The sequence below is a fragment of the Mercenaria mercenaria genome, chromosome 12 (genome assembly GCF_021730395.1).
Source record: "Mercenaria mercenaria strain notata chromosome 12, MADL_Memer_1, whole genome shotgun sequence".
Lineage (NCBI taxonomy): Eukaryota > Metazoa > Mollusca > Bivalvia > Venerida > Veneridae > Mercenaria > Mercenaria mercenaria.
Window position 1 is genome coordinate 32,327,819 of NC_069372.1, and position 19,532 is coordinate 32,347,350.

General features: G+C 35.5%; 1 protein-coding gene across 2 annotated transcripts in view; it reads right to left on the reverse strand.

Annotated features, from left to right (window-relative positions):
* LOC123533553 (beta-glucuronidase-like) overlaps positions 1 to 8,864 on the reverse strand; it is a 39,477-nt gene extending 30,613 nt beyond the window's left edge. The window contains exon 1 of one of the 2 annotated variants that reach the window (XM_045315218.2): positions 8,181 to 8,864. In XM_045315218.2, coding sequence (XP_045171153.2) covers positions 8,181 to 8,402 — 222 coding nt within the window. In that variant the 5' untranslated portion in view covers positions 8,403 to 8,864. The remainder of the gene's footprint in view (positions 1 to 8,180) is intronic. The other variant, XM_045315217.2, reaches the window with a different exon arrangement.
* Positions 8,865 to 19,532: the final 10,668 nt, after the last annotated feature.

Genomic DNA, 19,532 nt, shown 5'->3' on the forward strand with positions numbered 1-19,532 from the left:
TGAACCTACCCTCTAAACCTGTGACGTTCAAGATGTCTACAGCAAGCTCTTCCGGTATTATCGTCGAAGGACAGGAAGTTGAGCTGCACGTGCAACCGGCGTCAGGTGGTAACGACGTTAGTTGAAAAAGTTTGGTCAGTGAAATCTCTTCCAGTATCAACTAGATCTGCTGCGAAAAACGCTGACATCCGAGATCTACCATATTTATCTAAGATAGAAACCCCTGAAATCGACTCTAGCTCTGTGATGCTTCTTATTGGAACAGATGCCACAGGCACATATACCCTTAGAAGTGCGTTCAGGCCGCCATGATCAACCCTACGCCATTAAAACTCAACTAGGCTGGGCAGTGCGTGGACCTGTTACAGACACTACAACACAGAAATCAGCTAATGTAAATTTTCAGCAGTCAGCTGATGTATTGTTACAACAACAACTTGAGAAAATGTGGACTACGGACTTTGATGACAAAGTGAAAGTTAAAAGAAATTCAATGTCTCTAGAAGACAAGAAAGCTTTAAACACTATGAACTCTTCGTTGAGATATGAAAATGGACATTACAAACTGAAATTACCATGGCGTGACGAGAAAGCAGTAATGCCTAACAACTTGACTCTTGCGCATGCGCGACTCGAACATTTGAAGAGGAAGTTAGCACGAGATCAAGAGCTGCATAAAATGTACACAGCATCAGTAACTGACTATATCCAGAAAGGACATGCACAGGAAGTAACACACATTGAATCTGATAGTAACCGCGTGTGGTACTTACCCCATCATCCTGTGACGAATCCTAATAAGCCCGGAAAAGTGAGAGTTGTATTTGACTGTGCCGCCAAATACAAAGGAATTTCCCTAAATAGTCAACTTCTACAAGGACCCGACTTTATGAACAGCTTGGTTGGCGTTTTAATCAGATTTCGTCAAGAGCCCGTTGCTATAGCAGCCGACATCGAGGCTATGTTTCATCAGGTCCGTGTCGAAGATTTAGATTGTGATGCCCTACGGTTTCTATGGTGGCCTGAAGGGGACATGACTCAACAACCTAGATGCTATAAGATGCTGGTACACCTATTTGGCGCGACCTCATCCCCAAGTTGCACAGCATATGCATTAATACGAACAGCGCCGGATAACGCGCATATGTATAAACCAGAGGTAGTCAACACCGTTAAAAGGAACTTTTACGTTGACGACTGCTTAAAATCAGTTTCTTCTGATGAGAAAGCAATCGAGTTAGCCGCAGACTTACAGTCATTGTTAAGGAGAGGAGGATTTCGTCTGACGAAATGGCTTAGCAATAAGAGAGATGTCGTTGAATCTATCCCAGAGTCAGAACGAGCGCGACCTATAATGAATCTTAGCAAGAGTGACAGTTTGCCAGTAGATCGTGCCCTCGGTGTCAGTGGAATGTAGAAAAAGATGAACTCAAATTTAAAGTGCAATTAAGTGAAAAACCAATAACAAGACGCGGCATCCTTTCCATCGTCAGTTCCATATTTGATCCCCTTGGACTGGTAGCACCAGTAACTCTACGTGCAAAGGCTATAGTACAAAACCTATTAGACAGAAGCTTTCATGGGACGATCCTATCCCTGAAAAAGATACGTACGAGTGGAAACAATGGTTAGATACTCTTCCATATTAGAATCTGTCTCTGTGAGAAGATGTTTTAAACCACAGGACTTTGGAACCTTAAAGAATGCCCAGCTACATGTATTCTGCGACGGTTCTCAACTTGGTTACGGCGCATGCGTGTACTTGAGATTAAAAGATGAAAAGAACCTGATTTCATGCTCTCTGGTTGCTGGAAAATCACGACTAGCGCCAATAAAACAGACATCTATTCCAAGACTTGAACTTTCAGGAGCAGTTGTCGCTTCCCGGCTTTATACGCTAGTAGCAGACGAACTAGAAATAAACATTGACAGTGTGACATTCTGGACAGATTCTATGATTGTCCTTGGATATATTAAAAACGAAACCGGAGATTCAAAACCTTTGTTGGAAATAGGGTAAGTGAAATTCATGATGTGACGTCACGAGACCAATGGAGACACGTAGATACGGCTTCCAATCCAGCAGACGTCGCTTCTAGAGGAATGCATGCCAGTGATTTTAAGACAATGAAATTTTGGATGCATGGACCTGAATTCCTCCAAAAAGATGAAAGCCATTGGCCAAGCCACCTAACTAAACCTGAATTAGACGACGACACTGAGCTGAAAAAAGAGGTTGTCGTCAACACAACTAGTGCAGTTGAATCCATTCAAAGTATAATAGATAGATACTCCAGTTGGACGAAGCTGAGAAGGGCCGTTGCTTGGTTACTAAGATATAAGGTATACTGCAGACGTAAACACTTAAACCACACCTTGGGACTGAGTGAAGGTGACTTGAGCACCAATGAACTCAACATGGCGGAACATACCATATTAGCGTTGGTTCAACGTACGTCGTTTACCGATGAGAGAATATATCTACAAAATGGAATTCTGTAAGAAAAGACAGTTGTTTAGCATCTTTGAACCCGATTATACACCATGACCTGATCAGAGTACAAGGACGCTTACAATGCGACTATCCAAGCAAATATCAGTCGTACTACCTAGCAAACACCATGTAACAAAACTAATAATAAAACATATCCACGAACATAATGGTCATGTTGGAAAAGAGCATGTACTTTCTATGTCACGTGAGAAATATTGGATTCTACACGGACCTAGCGCAGTGAAGAGTATTTTGAGATGTTGCATCCCATGCAGACGACAACATACACCGTTAATGACCCAACAGATGGCGCCCTTGCTTGACGAGCAGACAACACCGGATATGCCACCATTTTCCCATATTGGAATCGATTATTTCGGACCATTTATTGTGAAGACAGCTCGTGCACGAGAAAAGCGTTATGGTTGTATTTTCACGTGCCTAACGTCGCGTGCGGTACATTTTGAAATTGCTCACAGTCTATCTACTGATTCCTTCATATCTGCCTTTCAACGCTTTCAAAGTCGACGTGGACGCCCACGGAAAGTCTTCAGTGATAATGGAACCAATCTTGTTGGAGGTGAAACTGAACTACGAAAATCATTGCAGCTATGGAACCAGTCCAAACTCAGTGGATTTTTTGCTCAGAACGACATTGAATGGCATTTCAACCCTCCGAACGCAAGCCATATGGGAGGAGCATGGGAACGTTTAATTCGTTCTGCTAGAGTTATATTGAAATCTCTCGTCCGAGAACAACTACTTAACGACGAGCAGCTGCTTACATTAATGGCTGAAACAGAGAAAATACTAAATGACAGACCTTTGACACCCGTTAGCAGTGATCCCAGAGACCCACCAGCATTAACGCCGAGTATGCTACTGCTAATAAATCAAACCAGTGCTTACCTGTTGGTATATTTAAGAAGCAAGATATATACGCAAAACGGTGGTGGAGACAAGTGCAGTATCTCGCAGATGTATTTTGGAAACGATGGTTGAGAGAATACTTACCACTACTTCAGAAACGTCAGAAATGGCAACGTAAAACTGTAAACCTGAAGAAAGATGATGTAGTTCTTGTTGCCGTTGACAACGTTCCCAGAGGACAGTGGCCACTAGCCGAGTGGTTGACGTGAATCTTGGTAGAGATGGCCTAGTTAGAAGCTGTGTGATCAGAACTAAATCAGGTCAATTAATCAGGCCAGTTACTAAACTGTGTCTTCTTGAGGCTTCAATGTAAATTTGATCCTAACTTTTTTCGAAGCTAAATAATAATTATAACAAACAAGTAAGAGCCAAGTTTTGTTGTACAAATTGTTATAAATGCGCTACTTAGGAATTGTCTTTATGAAGCGTAGATAATTGTTTTTTGGTTAGATTTCGTGCACCTTCATAGATTAATTAATTACGTGAAATATGTCATCAACTTAAGAATTATTGGTTATTGATAAAGCATGGAAGTGTAATGTTTTGAAAAGTTTATTTGTTATGAAATGTATGTAATTTCATAGTGGGGACTGTTAGAAACATAAATGTAGTTTCTAATATTTGTTGTATCTGACGCTATTTATTTGACGTCTGTTTGGCGTCTTCAGCCACGTGATAATTTGCGGCGTTCATTGACGTCAACGTCATAGTTGTTTATACTTCCGCCCAGACTTTGAAACGTTAACTGAACTGAACGTTAACTGTGGACATAAATTATTCTGATGAGACTTGATGAGAAAGAGACCAAATTCGGTAACTAAATACTGTTTAGTCAATTATTTATTCAAAGCGTAATTATTGAACTCGAAGTTATGATATCGAATTTGTTAAATAGCATAAAATGAATATATAGACGTTAAATTTAATTTTCTGAATGATTGGATAGTGCAAGCTTTGTTGATGTGAAGTATGTTCAAAAGTACATCAGTTGTTTATATGAGTATATGTATAATTGGTGAGCGTTGTATGAATATTGTTTGTATGTTTGTATTTGCAGAGAATCGCTATAACTAGAGAAATAAAAGAGTAAAGGCGCATCTCTCGTTTAGTCACTGAGTTGATCCAAGTCCCAGAACAGCCTCTATCGCATACACAAGCTAAATGTTGACAGACGACTGACAGACGACAGACAGACAGACGACGGACGACGGACATCGAGCGATCACAAAAACTTTTTTTTGACCCTAAAAAAGGAATGAAAAATTATTATTATTTTATATTTTTATTTTTTTTTTGTGGGGGGTGGGGGGATTTGGGAAGGCAAGGTGGTGACCAGGTGTGGGTACACAACTTCACATGTTTATAATAAATGTTCATGGAAAAGAATGAAAGAAGTGTAATGAAATTCTACCAATTGGTTGGTTTGTTATGTACAAATGTACAAATCTGTAGAGTTTTAAACAATTGAAGGACAATAACTCTAAAGTAAATTGACCAATTAAAAAAATGACAGGCATCATCGAAGTATGTTGTTCATATTTATTTCAAGTTTCATAAAATTCTACCAGCTTGTTACTGAGAAATGGCTGCAAACGTGGATTTTTCATTAAATCAAGGGCAATAACTCTAAAGGAAACTGACCAATCAAAAACAAAACTTGACGGGCATCATCGCAGTATGTTGGTTCATGTTTATTTCAAGTTATCAAGTTATACTAAGAAATGGCTGTGGACGGACATTTTCGGGCATTTTCATTAAATCAAGGGCAATAACTCTAAGGGAAATTGACCAATCAAAGAAAAAAACTTGACGGGCATCATCGCAGTATGTTGGTTCATTTTTATTTCAAATTTCATGAAATTCTACTTGCTAGTTACTGAGAAATGGCTGCGGACGGACGCACGCACGGACGTGACGGACGGACAACGCCATTTCAAGACCCCCCTCTCGATTTCATCGGCGGGGGATAATAAGTCTGATTTTGATAATTCATGCCGAAGTATTATGAAGAAAATTGTATGGATGTTTCTTATAGTAGTGAAAAGCATTAGTTCAATGGTTGAGAGTGCGACTGATGGTGGTGATGAGGAGGACAACATGATAGTTATGATAATAAAAATGATAGTGATGACAGACATAATAACTCTATGGACACAGTATTGGATTGACGCAAGGGAAAATCCCCGTGCAAGAAACAGTAGGTTACAAGACAGTACGGTACTTACAATCTAGCTTGTTTTACTTGCCCTATACCTCGGACATAAACAGACCTCATGTTTCATACATACATCCATGTTACTGATACGAGGGGTGTTCCAAAAATAATGTCATTTGTGTTTTATTTCGCGGAAATCGTGTCATGTGTACACAAAACCACCTCGTGTCGATAGAATGATCACTGAATCGTAACATAAGTAAATATCTCGCTCACACGTTCACTGACCTTGGTACAATATACATTGCTTTATAGCGTATTCATTACACTTTACACAAAATGACTGGGAAAAGAGCTGAAAATGTGCTTGAAATTAGGGCCTACATAAAAGGTAGGTCGCTACTCGGCATGAAGCTTGTAGATATTCACGTTGAGGTGTGCGACATTTATGGGGAGGGTCAAATGTCTCATAGGACTATTTGTAGGTGGGCAGCTAAACGTAGGACCGGACAGCAGCAACTCAAAGATGCTGCTCGCACAGATCGTCCTGCAACAACTACGTCGAAAGGTAACATCGAAAATATCTTCAATTTGCTAAAAAAGGATGCCCGATTCACCGTAAGACAATTGGCCCAAATGGCAAACTTGTCGTTAGCACGAGTTCATGGAATTATGAAGAAACACCTAAAACTTAGAAAAATAAATGCAAGATGGATACCCCATTGGTTAACAGATGAACAAAAGAGGACCCGTGTAACAATTGCAAGAACATGTACCCAAATTTCAGCAAAAAGGTTTTTGATAATATAGTTACTGGTGATGAAACCTGGGTTTATTATTTTGAACCAAAGCGGAAGTATTCCAACCGAACTTGGGTCACCAAAATTGCGAGACGCCCAAGTTTTGCCAAACGAATACGAACGGTGAAGAAGGTTTTTTATGTATTTTTTTCACTCATAAGGGTCCAATCATTCAAATTCTCGTACCAAAAGGCAGTACGGTCACAGGAAAATTCTATAAAAAAGTTGTTCTAAGAAAATTGAAGAACTTCTACAAAAGTCGCCGCCCCAAAACAGGACTTAAGTACCTCCGACTTTTGCATGATAATGCACCCGCTCACAAGGCACGCATTGTGACCGAGTTTTTGAAGTCAGAGAAGGTTACCGTCCTTTCACACCCTCCGTTTTCGCCAGACCTGGCCCCCTGCGACTATTTTCTGTTTCCCAAACTTAAATATCATCTGTCTGGAAAGAGATACAAATCGAGAAATGCCCCTGGATCTGCTGTTTATCAGTATCTGATGGGCGTTCCCATAGAAAAGTATGAACAATGCTTCCAAAAGAGGATTGACCGGCTCAAAAGGTGTATTCAGGCTGACGGAGAGTATTTTGAAGGGCAGAGCAAGTTAAAATGATCAGAACATTTGCAGTATAGGAGAACCGATGCAAATGACATTACTTTTGGAACACCTCTCGTACATATCATTTAATGATATAATGAAAATTGACAAACAGATGATAGTGACTTTTGTCATTCAGCAACATTACAAAAGGATAACATCAGCTTTTGGAAGAATGAAAGACAAGTAAGGTTAGTGGAATCTGTAACTTGACATCTCATTCAAAGAAGCATATATTAGCATGTCATCATGCATTCAAACTTAATATATAACTGTAAACAATGCAAAATAGTGTAGAAGAAAGCTCATAGCCAGGTATAAAATATTTGTACCCACACAAATGAGTCAATCAAGCACATAACTTGGGTCAAAAAGGGTTTCAAATTCAAGTTTTCAAAAAAGACTTGATATACTCTGTTATAACTTACTTTGGTCGAGGATTGGTAAAGGAAGTCAAAAGTGCCCCACAACTACTTATAGTGTATATAACTTTTTTCTCATGCTTTCATAAAAAACTCTATCTGTACTTCACAATTTTGCGAAAAACAGCCGTTTAAATTTAGGCTCTTTTGTAGAAAACTTCAGGGTTTGAGCAGCTTGTATAAAGAAAAACCAAAACAATTTGGTCACATTTGTCAATAGGGTTCCCAGCGAAATAGGAGAAAAATAATTAAACGTTTAGCCTTAAGTACTTGGACTTTGGTATATTTAATTTGGACGAGGTTTTCTCATTATAAGGTTATAGTATTGAAGTAGTGTTTGGGACAATGTTTGAAACAGTGGTTGGAAATGAAACACTGTTGTGTTTAAATTTAAGACAGGTCTGGGGTTATAAACATCTGGTCAGAAGAAAGAGGTAAACTTTGGGCCACTATCCTAGGTCGTCTGGTTTGAAACATAGCTAGAAGATACTAGTTGTGTGATACCAGTAAGGGTTTGAATAGGACCGCATTTATTCATCATCTGTCTGATTTTAACTGATATGTTTTTTTCTTCAAACAACCATTTCTCAATAATCTTAAAGCAAACGTCTTTATACGTTTTTACAAATTAAGAACGGAACATTCTATTTTCATTTTAACATTAGATATTTTAAGTAACACTTGGTACAAATGACATAGCTGGATTACTGAAATATATAGAAGACAAATACATTTAGCCCCAATTGTATACGCAAAAGATAATTAAAAGTTGTTACTGACCTTAGACAGCCGATTACTGTACCATTGATTAACAAAACTTTCGTTTCTTGTGGCTGAATCATCTATGATAAAATTCCACATCCCGTCCAGATGTCGCAAAGATCGACTTTCTGAATCTCTCGGGTATAACATACCAACAGGTTTTCCATTAGACTTAAAACACACATTTGAAAATACATGTAAACACAATGAGAAACATGTAAACCTGATTGAGATCTCCATGTTTGTTTCTCACATCCGATGCACTCTGTTGTTATCACTTAATATATAACATATACAGTACGTAATCCTGATAGCGGTGTTATCACACTATACAACTGTATAAATCGGATGTCTGTATGCTCGAAGCCTACATAAATTTAGTAACCACTAACCTTTTAACACTTTTACAAAAAGTGACACTTTAACAATTCCATTTTACAATGAACTCCCCCTGAGGACTGACATCCAAGTACAAACAGCACAATTATAACTGGACGTACTGCAAAATATGGTTTGCCTTATAAATGTGTATTAAATAAACAACAAAAACCCTGATCACGAACATCTTTTACCCAAACATACACATATCCTGAATCAAGTCAAGCATGACATTACGCTTCATACGATTATATTTTTTTTTATTTATTTTATTTTATTTCAGTCTCATCCATTTACATATAGTAAAAACATATAACATACAGTCTGCGCTCAATCGAAAACATGGATCTTTCTATTGTTAAACCTAAAACGAACTACGTGAAACAAACATTTAGCTACAAAGCTGCACACATATGGAATTCACTTCCTTCTTCCATTAAACTTCATAATAATAATATAACTACTTTCAAGCATAATTTAAAGAATTTTCTCTTGTTAAAATAGTTTTTAGCAATTAATTACTTGTAATTACAAGAATTTTGTTGAATTGATGTTACTGTATTCTATTCCAATAATAATAATATTCATACTATCTTATTATTCAAATCTATTTATTATCTTATGGGACAGACTTTCTTTTTTGTATGTATCTTAATTGTCATGTATAATCTTTGTGACGCATGGTAATTCTTTTAAAACATAGTTATTGTTACATTACGTTTATTTAAGACTTCTTTAATTTGAGACGTGTTTGTCAAGAAAATTTAAGTAATTCTGATATGTGTATTTTTGTATAAATGTTAAATTATAAATTGACTGTATGATTGTGTGTATGTGTGAATGTATATCAGTTGAAGGCCATACTGGAAATAAATTGTAAAATATCTGTATTTGTACACTTAGTATGTCACCTTCAGAAAATAAAGTTATTATTATTATTATTATTATTATTATTATAAACAGTAAAAATCACACAATGTAAATGGCCACTCTCTAAGAGTTACAGGAGACTATAGATAATTACTCATATGAGATTATTACATATATATTATACAAATACAATAATTAATATGTTGTATAAGGTCATAAGAGGCGCTTCCTGTCAACTGACTGTGACTAGACATTCTGTCAACTGACTGTGACTAGACAAATGAGAGGGGTGGACAGGAATGAGTGAGTGAGTGAGTGAGTGTGTGTGGATGGGTGAGTGAATGAGTGAGCGAAACAGCAGATTGATGGGTGCCTGAGTGGATGAATGAATGCCTGCATGTGTGTGGGCGAATGAATGAACAAGTTAGCAGAGTTTTAATAGAAATGCCTCTTAGGACTCTAATACCTATATTTACATTTATACAGGTAAAAGTAAAATGTATTTGCTAATCCGTATACTAATAACTGCCATAATGATAAGAAAATGAAAATAAGACACTGATTTTGTATAATGGTACTAATGCACGACAGTTAAAAAATGGTCTTAAGATAAAGAATCTACATATGATCAGATCATCTGTAGTTTGATTAGCAAACATATTTTACGGGTGTTATAAAAAAAAACCCAAAGTTTATTACCAGATAAGAATACTAAGAACATTATCTACAGACATGTCTAAAATTACTTTTGACCACAATAAAGTACTTCAATGCCATGAAATAGTGCTTTTTAACTCGAAAATACAACTATAGACCATATGACATAATTTAGTATAAAGTTTACATCTTTATACCATTTGTATATCTTTACATATATATATTCATTTAAAAACAAATAAAATGTTTGTTTAGTGGTATAAACAATCTCTTCTTATTCTAAGTATATCTGAGCAGGATTTGGCAGTATATTTAACAATATTTTCATTTGATAATATTAATAGGAAGCATAACTTTTCAGTATCACTATTATGTGTTAAACAGTGGACAACCATCAGTGGCTTTGTCAAACAAGGTCTGGCGAATATCATTATACACAGAACAGTGAAGCAATACGTGCCTTTCATCTTTTATTCCTGATTTACAAATAGGACAGATTCTTTCATTTATATCCAATCTTTCATACTTTCCGGTCTTTAAACGAATTGGGGCATCTAACACATACATTATACGCGTATTGTATCGCATTATTAAAACTTGAAACACTTCAGGACGTTTCATGTAGGCCCTATACATCTGCCTGGAACTACGAAGTCAATTATTTTGTGTTTCGGAATCGGCTAGGGCTTTCACATATGCGCCGAATATCGATCAGAATTACTTGGTAAATGTGTAAAAGCATATATAAATGTGTATATATATATATATATATAAATCACTGAGAAGTGAGAAAATGTCAAATATTTAATGAGCGCGTAGCGCGAGTGAAAATGTGAACATTTTCTCACTTTGAGGTGAGATATATTCCATATTCACTCAAAACAAACAAATTTTCTTTTCATTTTATGCTTAATTACGTTAAGATATGCAATTTGAAACAAATTTTAATATAATCTCAGCGCGGGAAACAGACGCTCTTAAACGAACGTCAGACGTGTTGTAACGTTAAAAAGACGCACACGACATAAAGTTCCATTTTATTTTATTTCTTGCTGCATAACGTTATGAAAATGAGTAAAAATGAGTGAATGAGAGGTTCCTCCTCCCTTGAAAATGAGTAAAAATGACTGAAATTAGGGGGCTCCTCCTCCTCCCTAGGAGGAGGTTAATGAGTAAATAAGGGGTTCCTCCTCCCTAGAAAATGAGTGAATTAGGGGCTCCTCAGGAGGAGGAGAAGGAGGAGGAAGTGTATAAAATTGGCTTAAACCTACTTCCTTTGTCATTTTAAAATTTAACACCATGGTGTACACATGCGTTTACTGCAATAGAAAATATAGGAGAAAAGATAATCTAAAAAGACACTTACAACATACTCATAACGACAAAATATCTGAAAATGATTCAAAGAATGGAAACTCTTCAGATGAGGAAACAGACTATAGTAAGTCCGAAACTATTTTCGACCGATATAGGAAAAGCTTAAATGCTGCTGCTGATGATGATGATAATGATGATGAAGATGTTGTTGCTGCTGCTGCTGCTGATGATGATGATGATGATGAGGATGACGATTCTGGTTATGATACAGATACTGATACGAAAAACCAGAAAGACTCTTCTTGCAATCAGAAACACAGGAAACATATTGATATATGGAAATACTTTCTAGATCTTGCATACGATGCAGGGGATGAAGTGCTAAATTAAAAGGTTAAGGGGAATCATAAAAAATACGCTGAGAGCACACCGGAAGAAATAAAAGACTTAACATTTTATGAGCTGGAATCATTGTATAATAAACAGTTCAGACAAGAATATATTGACTTCATCCGAAAAATGAGTGCACTTCGTAAAAATCCGATACATCAAAAAATTATGGGAACTGCAAAGCGGTTAAGAGAAGAAGACGAATTCTCATAAGATGAAGCGATACAGTATGCTGTAAAAAAGAGGAAATATCTAATTGAGAGTGTGGTGGATCGATACCCATTGCCTGAGCTTGAGGAAATGGATGGAAGTAGTGAAGAAGAAGAGAGCACAAATAGCTCGGAGGAAAACGTGGATTACATATAATAATTGCTGACTACACTGATAACTGTCATATTGCTGATTTAGAGAAGATAAACATAATACTTTGAAAATAGTTCATGCTATAGATGTTTAAAATTATAACAATATTATTATGCTTAGTGTTCTACCTTGCTTACTCGCACTGTATTTGTAGCACATATGCAATCACTGTCAAACCTGTAGTAAATGTATGTTATATAGAAAATAAATGTTTTCAAACCTATTCCTTTGTTTCTTCAAGTTTCTATGTGTACAACATGGAGGACGGACGTTTTGGCCTCGGACGTTTTGGCCCGGACATTTCGGCCTAGGATCTTTCGGCCTAGGATGTTTTGGCCAAGAAAATTTTTGAGATAGGATGTTTTGGCCAAAAAAAGAAAATATTTCCATAATATGCAAATAATGATCTGGACATTAATATGTTATCATATGTTATACAGTATAATTGATCATTCTTTTTAAAAAAATAATTGTGAATAAAATTTATTTTCATAACTCTTCTGGTTGTAAATGGCAAATATTTTCACATACACACACACACACACACACATATATATACAATGTGTATGTGTATATGTTTATGTATACATATAAAAAGACTATAAAAAATAAAATTAAAATACCATGAGTATGTTTTATTATCAGTTTAATTTGTTCACTTATACTATAACATTCTTTAGAATAATCTCCAGACCATATTTTGCACGATATGGAACCACAATTTATTTTTGGCCAAAACGTCCTACCCCCAAAAAATGCCTGGCCAAAAAATCCTAGGCCGAAAGATCCTAGGCCGAAACGTCCGGGCCAAAACGTCCGCTGGCCAAAACGTCCTACATTCGTACAACATGCACCTTCAAATGATGCCTTGGATTATGAAATATGAAATATAATCATTTTTAAATCTTGGTGTTCAAACATCCTTACTCTTAAAATCTTTAAGTAACTCATTCTATTAAAACATTAAACAATATTTAGTCATCACATTTATGGTAATTACAAACAATTTGCCTTTGTTCTTATATTCAATAGGTATCTTTCTAAAGACTTTGTTCTTATATTCAATAGGTATCTTTCTAAAGACTTTGTTCTTATATTCAATAGGTATCTTTCTAAAGACTTTGTTCTTATATTCAATAGGTATCTTTCTAAAGACTTTGTTCTTATATTCAAAAGGTATCTTTCTAAAGACATTTACAATTTTGTAACTTCGGTTTGAAAAACGTTTAGTAAATCCTTTGTATATTTAACTTGAAATAAATCTGTGAATTCAGTCTTTTGCAAAACAATATATTTTCCTAGCGTTATAATTATCATACACTTATTTTCAACAGCCATTGAGTGCTAGATGCTGGCTTGGTCATAGACAAATCGTGTTTATGTTTTACATTGATGATAAAATTGAAGGCGTAGATTTTTATAAAATCTAAAAGGAATTAAAGCTTTACAAATATTATAAAGAATGAAATCGTCTACTTGAAACAAAGATGAAGCTAAACGTTTAATAAAGAAATAAACTTAATAGACTTATATACTAATTGTTTATTTCTTTGGATAAAATCTAGGATTGAAATACATCTGTCAACTAGGCTGTAATATTGAGTATGTCCAGACACTGTTGCAGCATTGTTATTAAATTTGAACTTGAACTTTGTTATCCAGAAACTTAGCTTAATTGGAAATAAAATCTGTCAACAACCAAGGTGTGGAGAAGATTTGTTCCCACAAAAGTCAGGTATCACTCATAGCTGTCATATTTTGCTATCAATTAAAATAAACAGTATCTGTTAAAACAATATCACTGTACCGTCTTTATCAAGGGAATAAAAATAATGTCTCATTAAATTAGAATTTTATTTATAATTAGATTCTTATAAATCTTTAAGATTGGCCTATTGTTGTTTTATTGCATATGTATTTTACCTGTATGTACAAATGGATGAATCTTGAATAAACTATAGTAGATTCTCTCTATTAAGGGCACCCAGCGGTCTGACCAAAAGTGGCCTTAATAGTGGTCTGGCCTTAATAGTGAATTTGAGATTTCGCGTGTTACTGACCAGTCATCAACCAATGTACTATGAGGTCATAATTATGTTTCTAGGTATAACCATGTAGTGTCATACTTAAAATCCCTCATTTATATTTTGATTTGGATGTGGAGTTTGATCTTAATCCATGTTTTGGGTCATTTATGTACAGATAGAGTGTCATAATTTTCTATGTTCAATAAAGTCAATTAGGCCTACAAACCAAATTAAGGAACAAATATTCCCAGCATAATTGACACAATTATTGTATCATTCAATTAATTTCTTCTTTGAGATAAAAAAAAGGTTAAAATGATACTTACATGAGGATAACTGCTGCTAATTGCTCAACAATTAAAGTTTTCACAACAAAATTGACAAAATAATTTCAGCATTTTATCATGGATCTGTAAACGCATGAATTTGCTCTTACATTTGTATAACAAGCGTCCAGGCGATACCAATTAAGTTTACCTGATTGAAATACACATGTATTGATCGATGTACCTTGTTGTAAATTGCCCCAGGCAGGGGATCATTTACACTCTGTTAAATAAACAAGGTCAATGTGTTAAATAAACAAAGGATGTCTGGGTCCATCTTTTTATATGCCCGTAATTATGGTCAGTTAGCACATAGTAAATAAGCAATTTGTTGCACAAAAAGTGGCCGCAATGCCGCATTAGTGACGTTCCCACTCTACTGATCAATATTTATAATGAATAAAGAACAAGTTTATTTTGTACTTTGAAAAAGTGGCCGCAATTTCGGCATGCCCGTTGTTTAGGTGGAAATCTACTAGGTATGAACTGTAACTGAAACACGCGGCAGTCTGGTATAATTGAACATGTTAGTTTTGTAAAATGTACTCCTGTATTTTGTAATATAAGGTATGATACAGGTTGCCGAGAAAATATGCTATAATATTTGTTAAAAGTCTTAGTCACTATGGTAGTCATAATATTTTAGCATATTACTGTTTTTTTATTCCATTATTTACTAATTTACGAATACATCGTTCGTCTGAAGATTATCTGATTTGTAAACCCTATAACCAATTTGTTTGTATTTCACATCAGTCTGTTTGTATTTCACATTGACAATTTTCGTTCATAAAATTGACTTATTTTGGTTTTGTGTAAGGATTTTTATTCAAATCTGATTTAACTCATTTAATTCATTGTCAATTCTATTTCGTTTCATAAGAAGGGAAATCACTCTTGTACCAGTTTTAACTAATTTCTATGGGGGATAAATACTTCTAACTCCTTTACCAAGGAGGAGGAACCCCTCATTCGCTCATTTTTACTTATTTTCAAGGGAGGAAGAACCTCTCATTCACTCATTTTTACTCATTTTCTAGGGAGGAGGAACCCCTTATTTACTCATTTACCTCCTCCTAAGGAGGATGAGCCTCCTAATTTCACTCATTTTACTCATTTTCAAGGGAGGAGGAATCCCTCATTCACTCATTTTTACTCATTTTCTAGGAAGGAGGAACCCCTTATTTACTCATTTACCTCCTCCTAAGGAGGATGAGCCTCCTAATTTCACTCATTTTACTCATTTTCAAGGGAGGAGGAATCCCTCATTCACTCATTTTTACTCATTTTCTAGGAAGGAGGAACCCCTTATTTACTCATTTAATTCATTGTCAATTCTATTTCGTTTCATAAGAAGGGAAATCACTCTTGTACCAGTTTTAACTAATTTCCATGGCGGATAAATACTTCTAACTCCTTTACCAAGGAGGAGGAACCCCGCATTCGCTCATTTTTACTTACATTATTACCTATCATGTGTCGGTGCGACGTTAAATCCAAAAAAAAAAAAGTTTTGACCACATTGCTTATTATTTAAAAAGACTGGATATAAAATTGTGTGAAGGGGATGCTGTTAATCCACTATACAAACAAAAACACGCGCTTAAAAATCTTCAACAGGGCTATCATTCAATACTGTTAAACCGCAACTTTGGTTTTATATAGGAATTAGCGACTAGACAAACTGTTCATAAACTGGACATGTACTGATCTCTATTATTCGTGTAAAACATTTGTGCACGGAGAGCTATTGTTCTGGTGATACACGTGTGTCACCCTTTTTTGTTCAAGTGTGCACACTATTACGGTGAAATCAGGGCCTGAGCAAAACATTAAAAAGTACCAGAACTTGGTAAAACACCAACATAAACTTTTGAATTACTGTAGAAAACAAAACTTTTAGTTGAACTATCTTTAAAAATAGTTAAATCACCCATAAGCATTAATTTTGATATCTTGATATGGAATAATAGAATAGACTGTATAGTGTTATATAACGGGCTTTACGCTAACAGCCATTGTGTTTACTAAGGGTTGTATTTGTTCTATTCTTTGTGTGTTGTTTGCAAAGATAACATACGTTTGAGTGAATTACTTATTAGATGTCCAAGGCAGTGTTTTCATTCAAACCATTTTATCACCTTCTTCAGTTACATATAACCTGAAACAATCGCAAACATGGCAAAAGTGGCTAGATTTATAATTTACGCATACTTAAATTGTCAGGCAAATGGAGAACCAGTCACTCGAACTACCAGAAGCTGAATGTCTAAAATATATGTTTCAAATACATTTAATTTTATTTTTTTTAAAAGTGGTTGTAATTACTCAAGAGTAACGGTCCAGTCGTATTTTTCTCAATTTAATGTCCTTTGTCAAGCGGCGTCCTGTTCCACGATCATAAACAGTCCTTCGCCACTAAAAATCTTAATATTTTATAGTAAACATGGACTTTAAAAACAGGTTTGATAACTATACGTTTTTGAATATAAATTTGCAATGCATCCGTTTCAAAATATCCTTCTAAATGTGTACAGAGTTCGTTAAAACAACGGTCAGCTTTTTGACATAAGTGACGTACAACACACATTCATTGCTATAAACAATCATCAGTATTTAGCACATATCTGTCTAAAATATTCTGATAAAATAAAAACAAGAGGGCCACGATGGCCCTATATCGCTCACCTGTTATCATTGAACTTGAGGACAAGAAGGTCCTCAGAAAAAATATCTAAGTCCAAAGGACAGGAACAACAAAGAAAAAAAAATTCTTACAAGATACAGATATGTCAAAATACACCTAAAAATTGGAGGTACCATCCATGTTGTACCACAGAAAAGTGGTCTCGGTTTTTCCCTACGGCCAATAATAAAAAAGTTACTAAAAATAAGCTATTTATATTAACGTAAAAGGGAAGTAATTAAAAAGAAAATTATTGTAAGTGAACAAAAGATGGATCTGCCAAATAAATCTGTTGACATAAATGAAATTTCAGATCAGTATCTTCATTAGTTACGGAGATATACCCATTTTAATTTGAAATAAAGGCAGGTAATTTGACATAAAACCAGTCCATAGTTATCTACCCTGATTGGCTCAGTCCAACTAATGACAATAATGAAATTTCAAATAAGTCCTATAAGTACTTACTGATATAAATCCATTTTGACTACAATCAGGGGAGGTAATCAGATATAAAATAACTCTGGAACCTATGATTGGATCTGATTTGTCATAGAATCCAAGATTTATTGTTGTTGAAGATATTTTGGAAGTTTGTATCAAATAAAACAATAAATGAAGTCTCTATATGGCTGCAAAAGCCAAAATAGCCAATTTTGGACCTTTAAGGGGCCATAACTCTGGAACCCATGAAGGAATCTGGCCAGTTTAAGAAAGGAACCAAGATCTTGTGGTGATACAAGTTGTGTGCAAGTTTGGTTAAAATCAAATCATAAATGAATTTGCTATTGTGCAGACAAGGTCAAAATAGCTAATTTTGGCCCTTTCAGGGGCCATAACTCTGGAATCCATTATGGGATCTGGCCGGTTCAACAAAGGAACTAAGATCTTATGGCAACACAAGTTCTATGCAAGTTTGATTAAATTCAAATCATAAATGAAGCTGCTATTGTGCAGACAAGGTCAATATAGCTAATTCTGGCCCTTTCAGGGGCCATAACTCTGGAACCCATAATGGAATCTAGCCAGTTCAAGAAAGGAACCAAGATCTTATAGTGATACAAGTTGGTTGCAAGTTTGGTTAAAATCAAACCATAAATGAAGCTGCTATTGTGCAGACAAGGTAAAAATAGCTAATTCTGACCCTTTCAGGGGCCATAACTCTGGAACCTATGATGGGATCTGGCCAGTTCAAGAAAGGAACCAAGATCTTATGGTGATACAAGTTGTGTGCCAGTTTGGTAAAAATCAAATCATAAATAAAGCTGTTATTGTGCAGACAAGGTCAAAATAGCTGATTTTGGCCCTTTCAGGGGCCATAACTCTGGAACCCATAATGGGATCTGGCCAGTTCAAGAAAGGAACCGAGATCCTATGGTGATACAAGTTGTGTGCAAGTTTGGTTAAAATAAAATCATAAATGAAACCACTATCGTGCAGACAAGAAATTGTTGACGGACGCACAGACGGACGGACGCACAGACGGACTGACGACGGACGACGGACGAAGGGTGATCACAAAAGCTCACCTTCTCACTATGTGACAGGTGAGCTAAAAATGTCATTCACTTGATCATAAATAGTCGGTGGACGCCATGTATCAGCAAAACATAGAAATCAATGAAGCTTCTTTACAACGGTAAAATTCTCTTCTAACACGTCTAGTCTGTTCATACTTTCCCCTCTGTCGAAAACCCGGTGATTGTGAGAAAATGTTAGTTTGCAAATATTCGACTATGCTATTACAAATACAAAATGTATTCGATCGAGTACAAGCGGAAATGCAAGTCATAAGCGTTCTCTGTCAACCGCTTTCAATTCTCCCTTTGCTTTTACAATAGAAATGAAATAATATGAATGTCTCCACTGAACGGTTACAGTTCTTATTTGATAAGTATCTTTTCTTCAGAACCAATAACTGATTGACAGTGTCTAATCATCAGTGGACATTGTATTTTTGTATACACATATGATTATTGATACCATGTGCAGTGAATCTCTAGAGAGTGTTAAAACAGATTCTTGAAGACTTTGGAATGAAATTTCGGATAATTTTTATATATTTTTTTTTCTTGCTTTATTTGTACATCACAGGAATAATTTAAGTGATAGAAAATATAATGATAGGACATAATATAAACATGACTATTTAGTATCATCTGGGATTTACCGAACTGAAGATTTTAGTGGCATCAGATATATAGAACTGAGGAAATTTAAGAACCATCAGGTATGTAGTTCTGTGGAAATTTTAATGGTTTCGTGTATGTAGAACTGTGGAAATTAACGTGACATCAGGTATGTAGTTCTGTGGAAATTTTAAAGGTATCAGATATATAGAACTGAGGAAATTTTA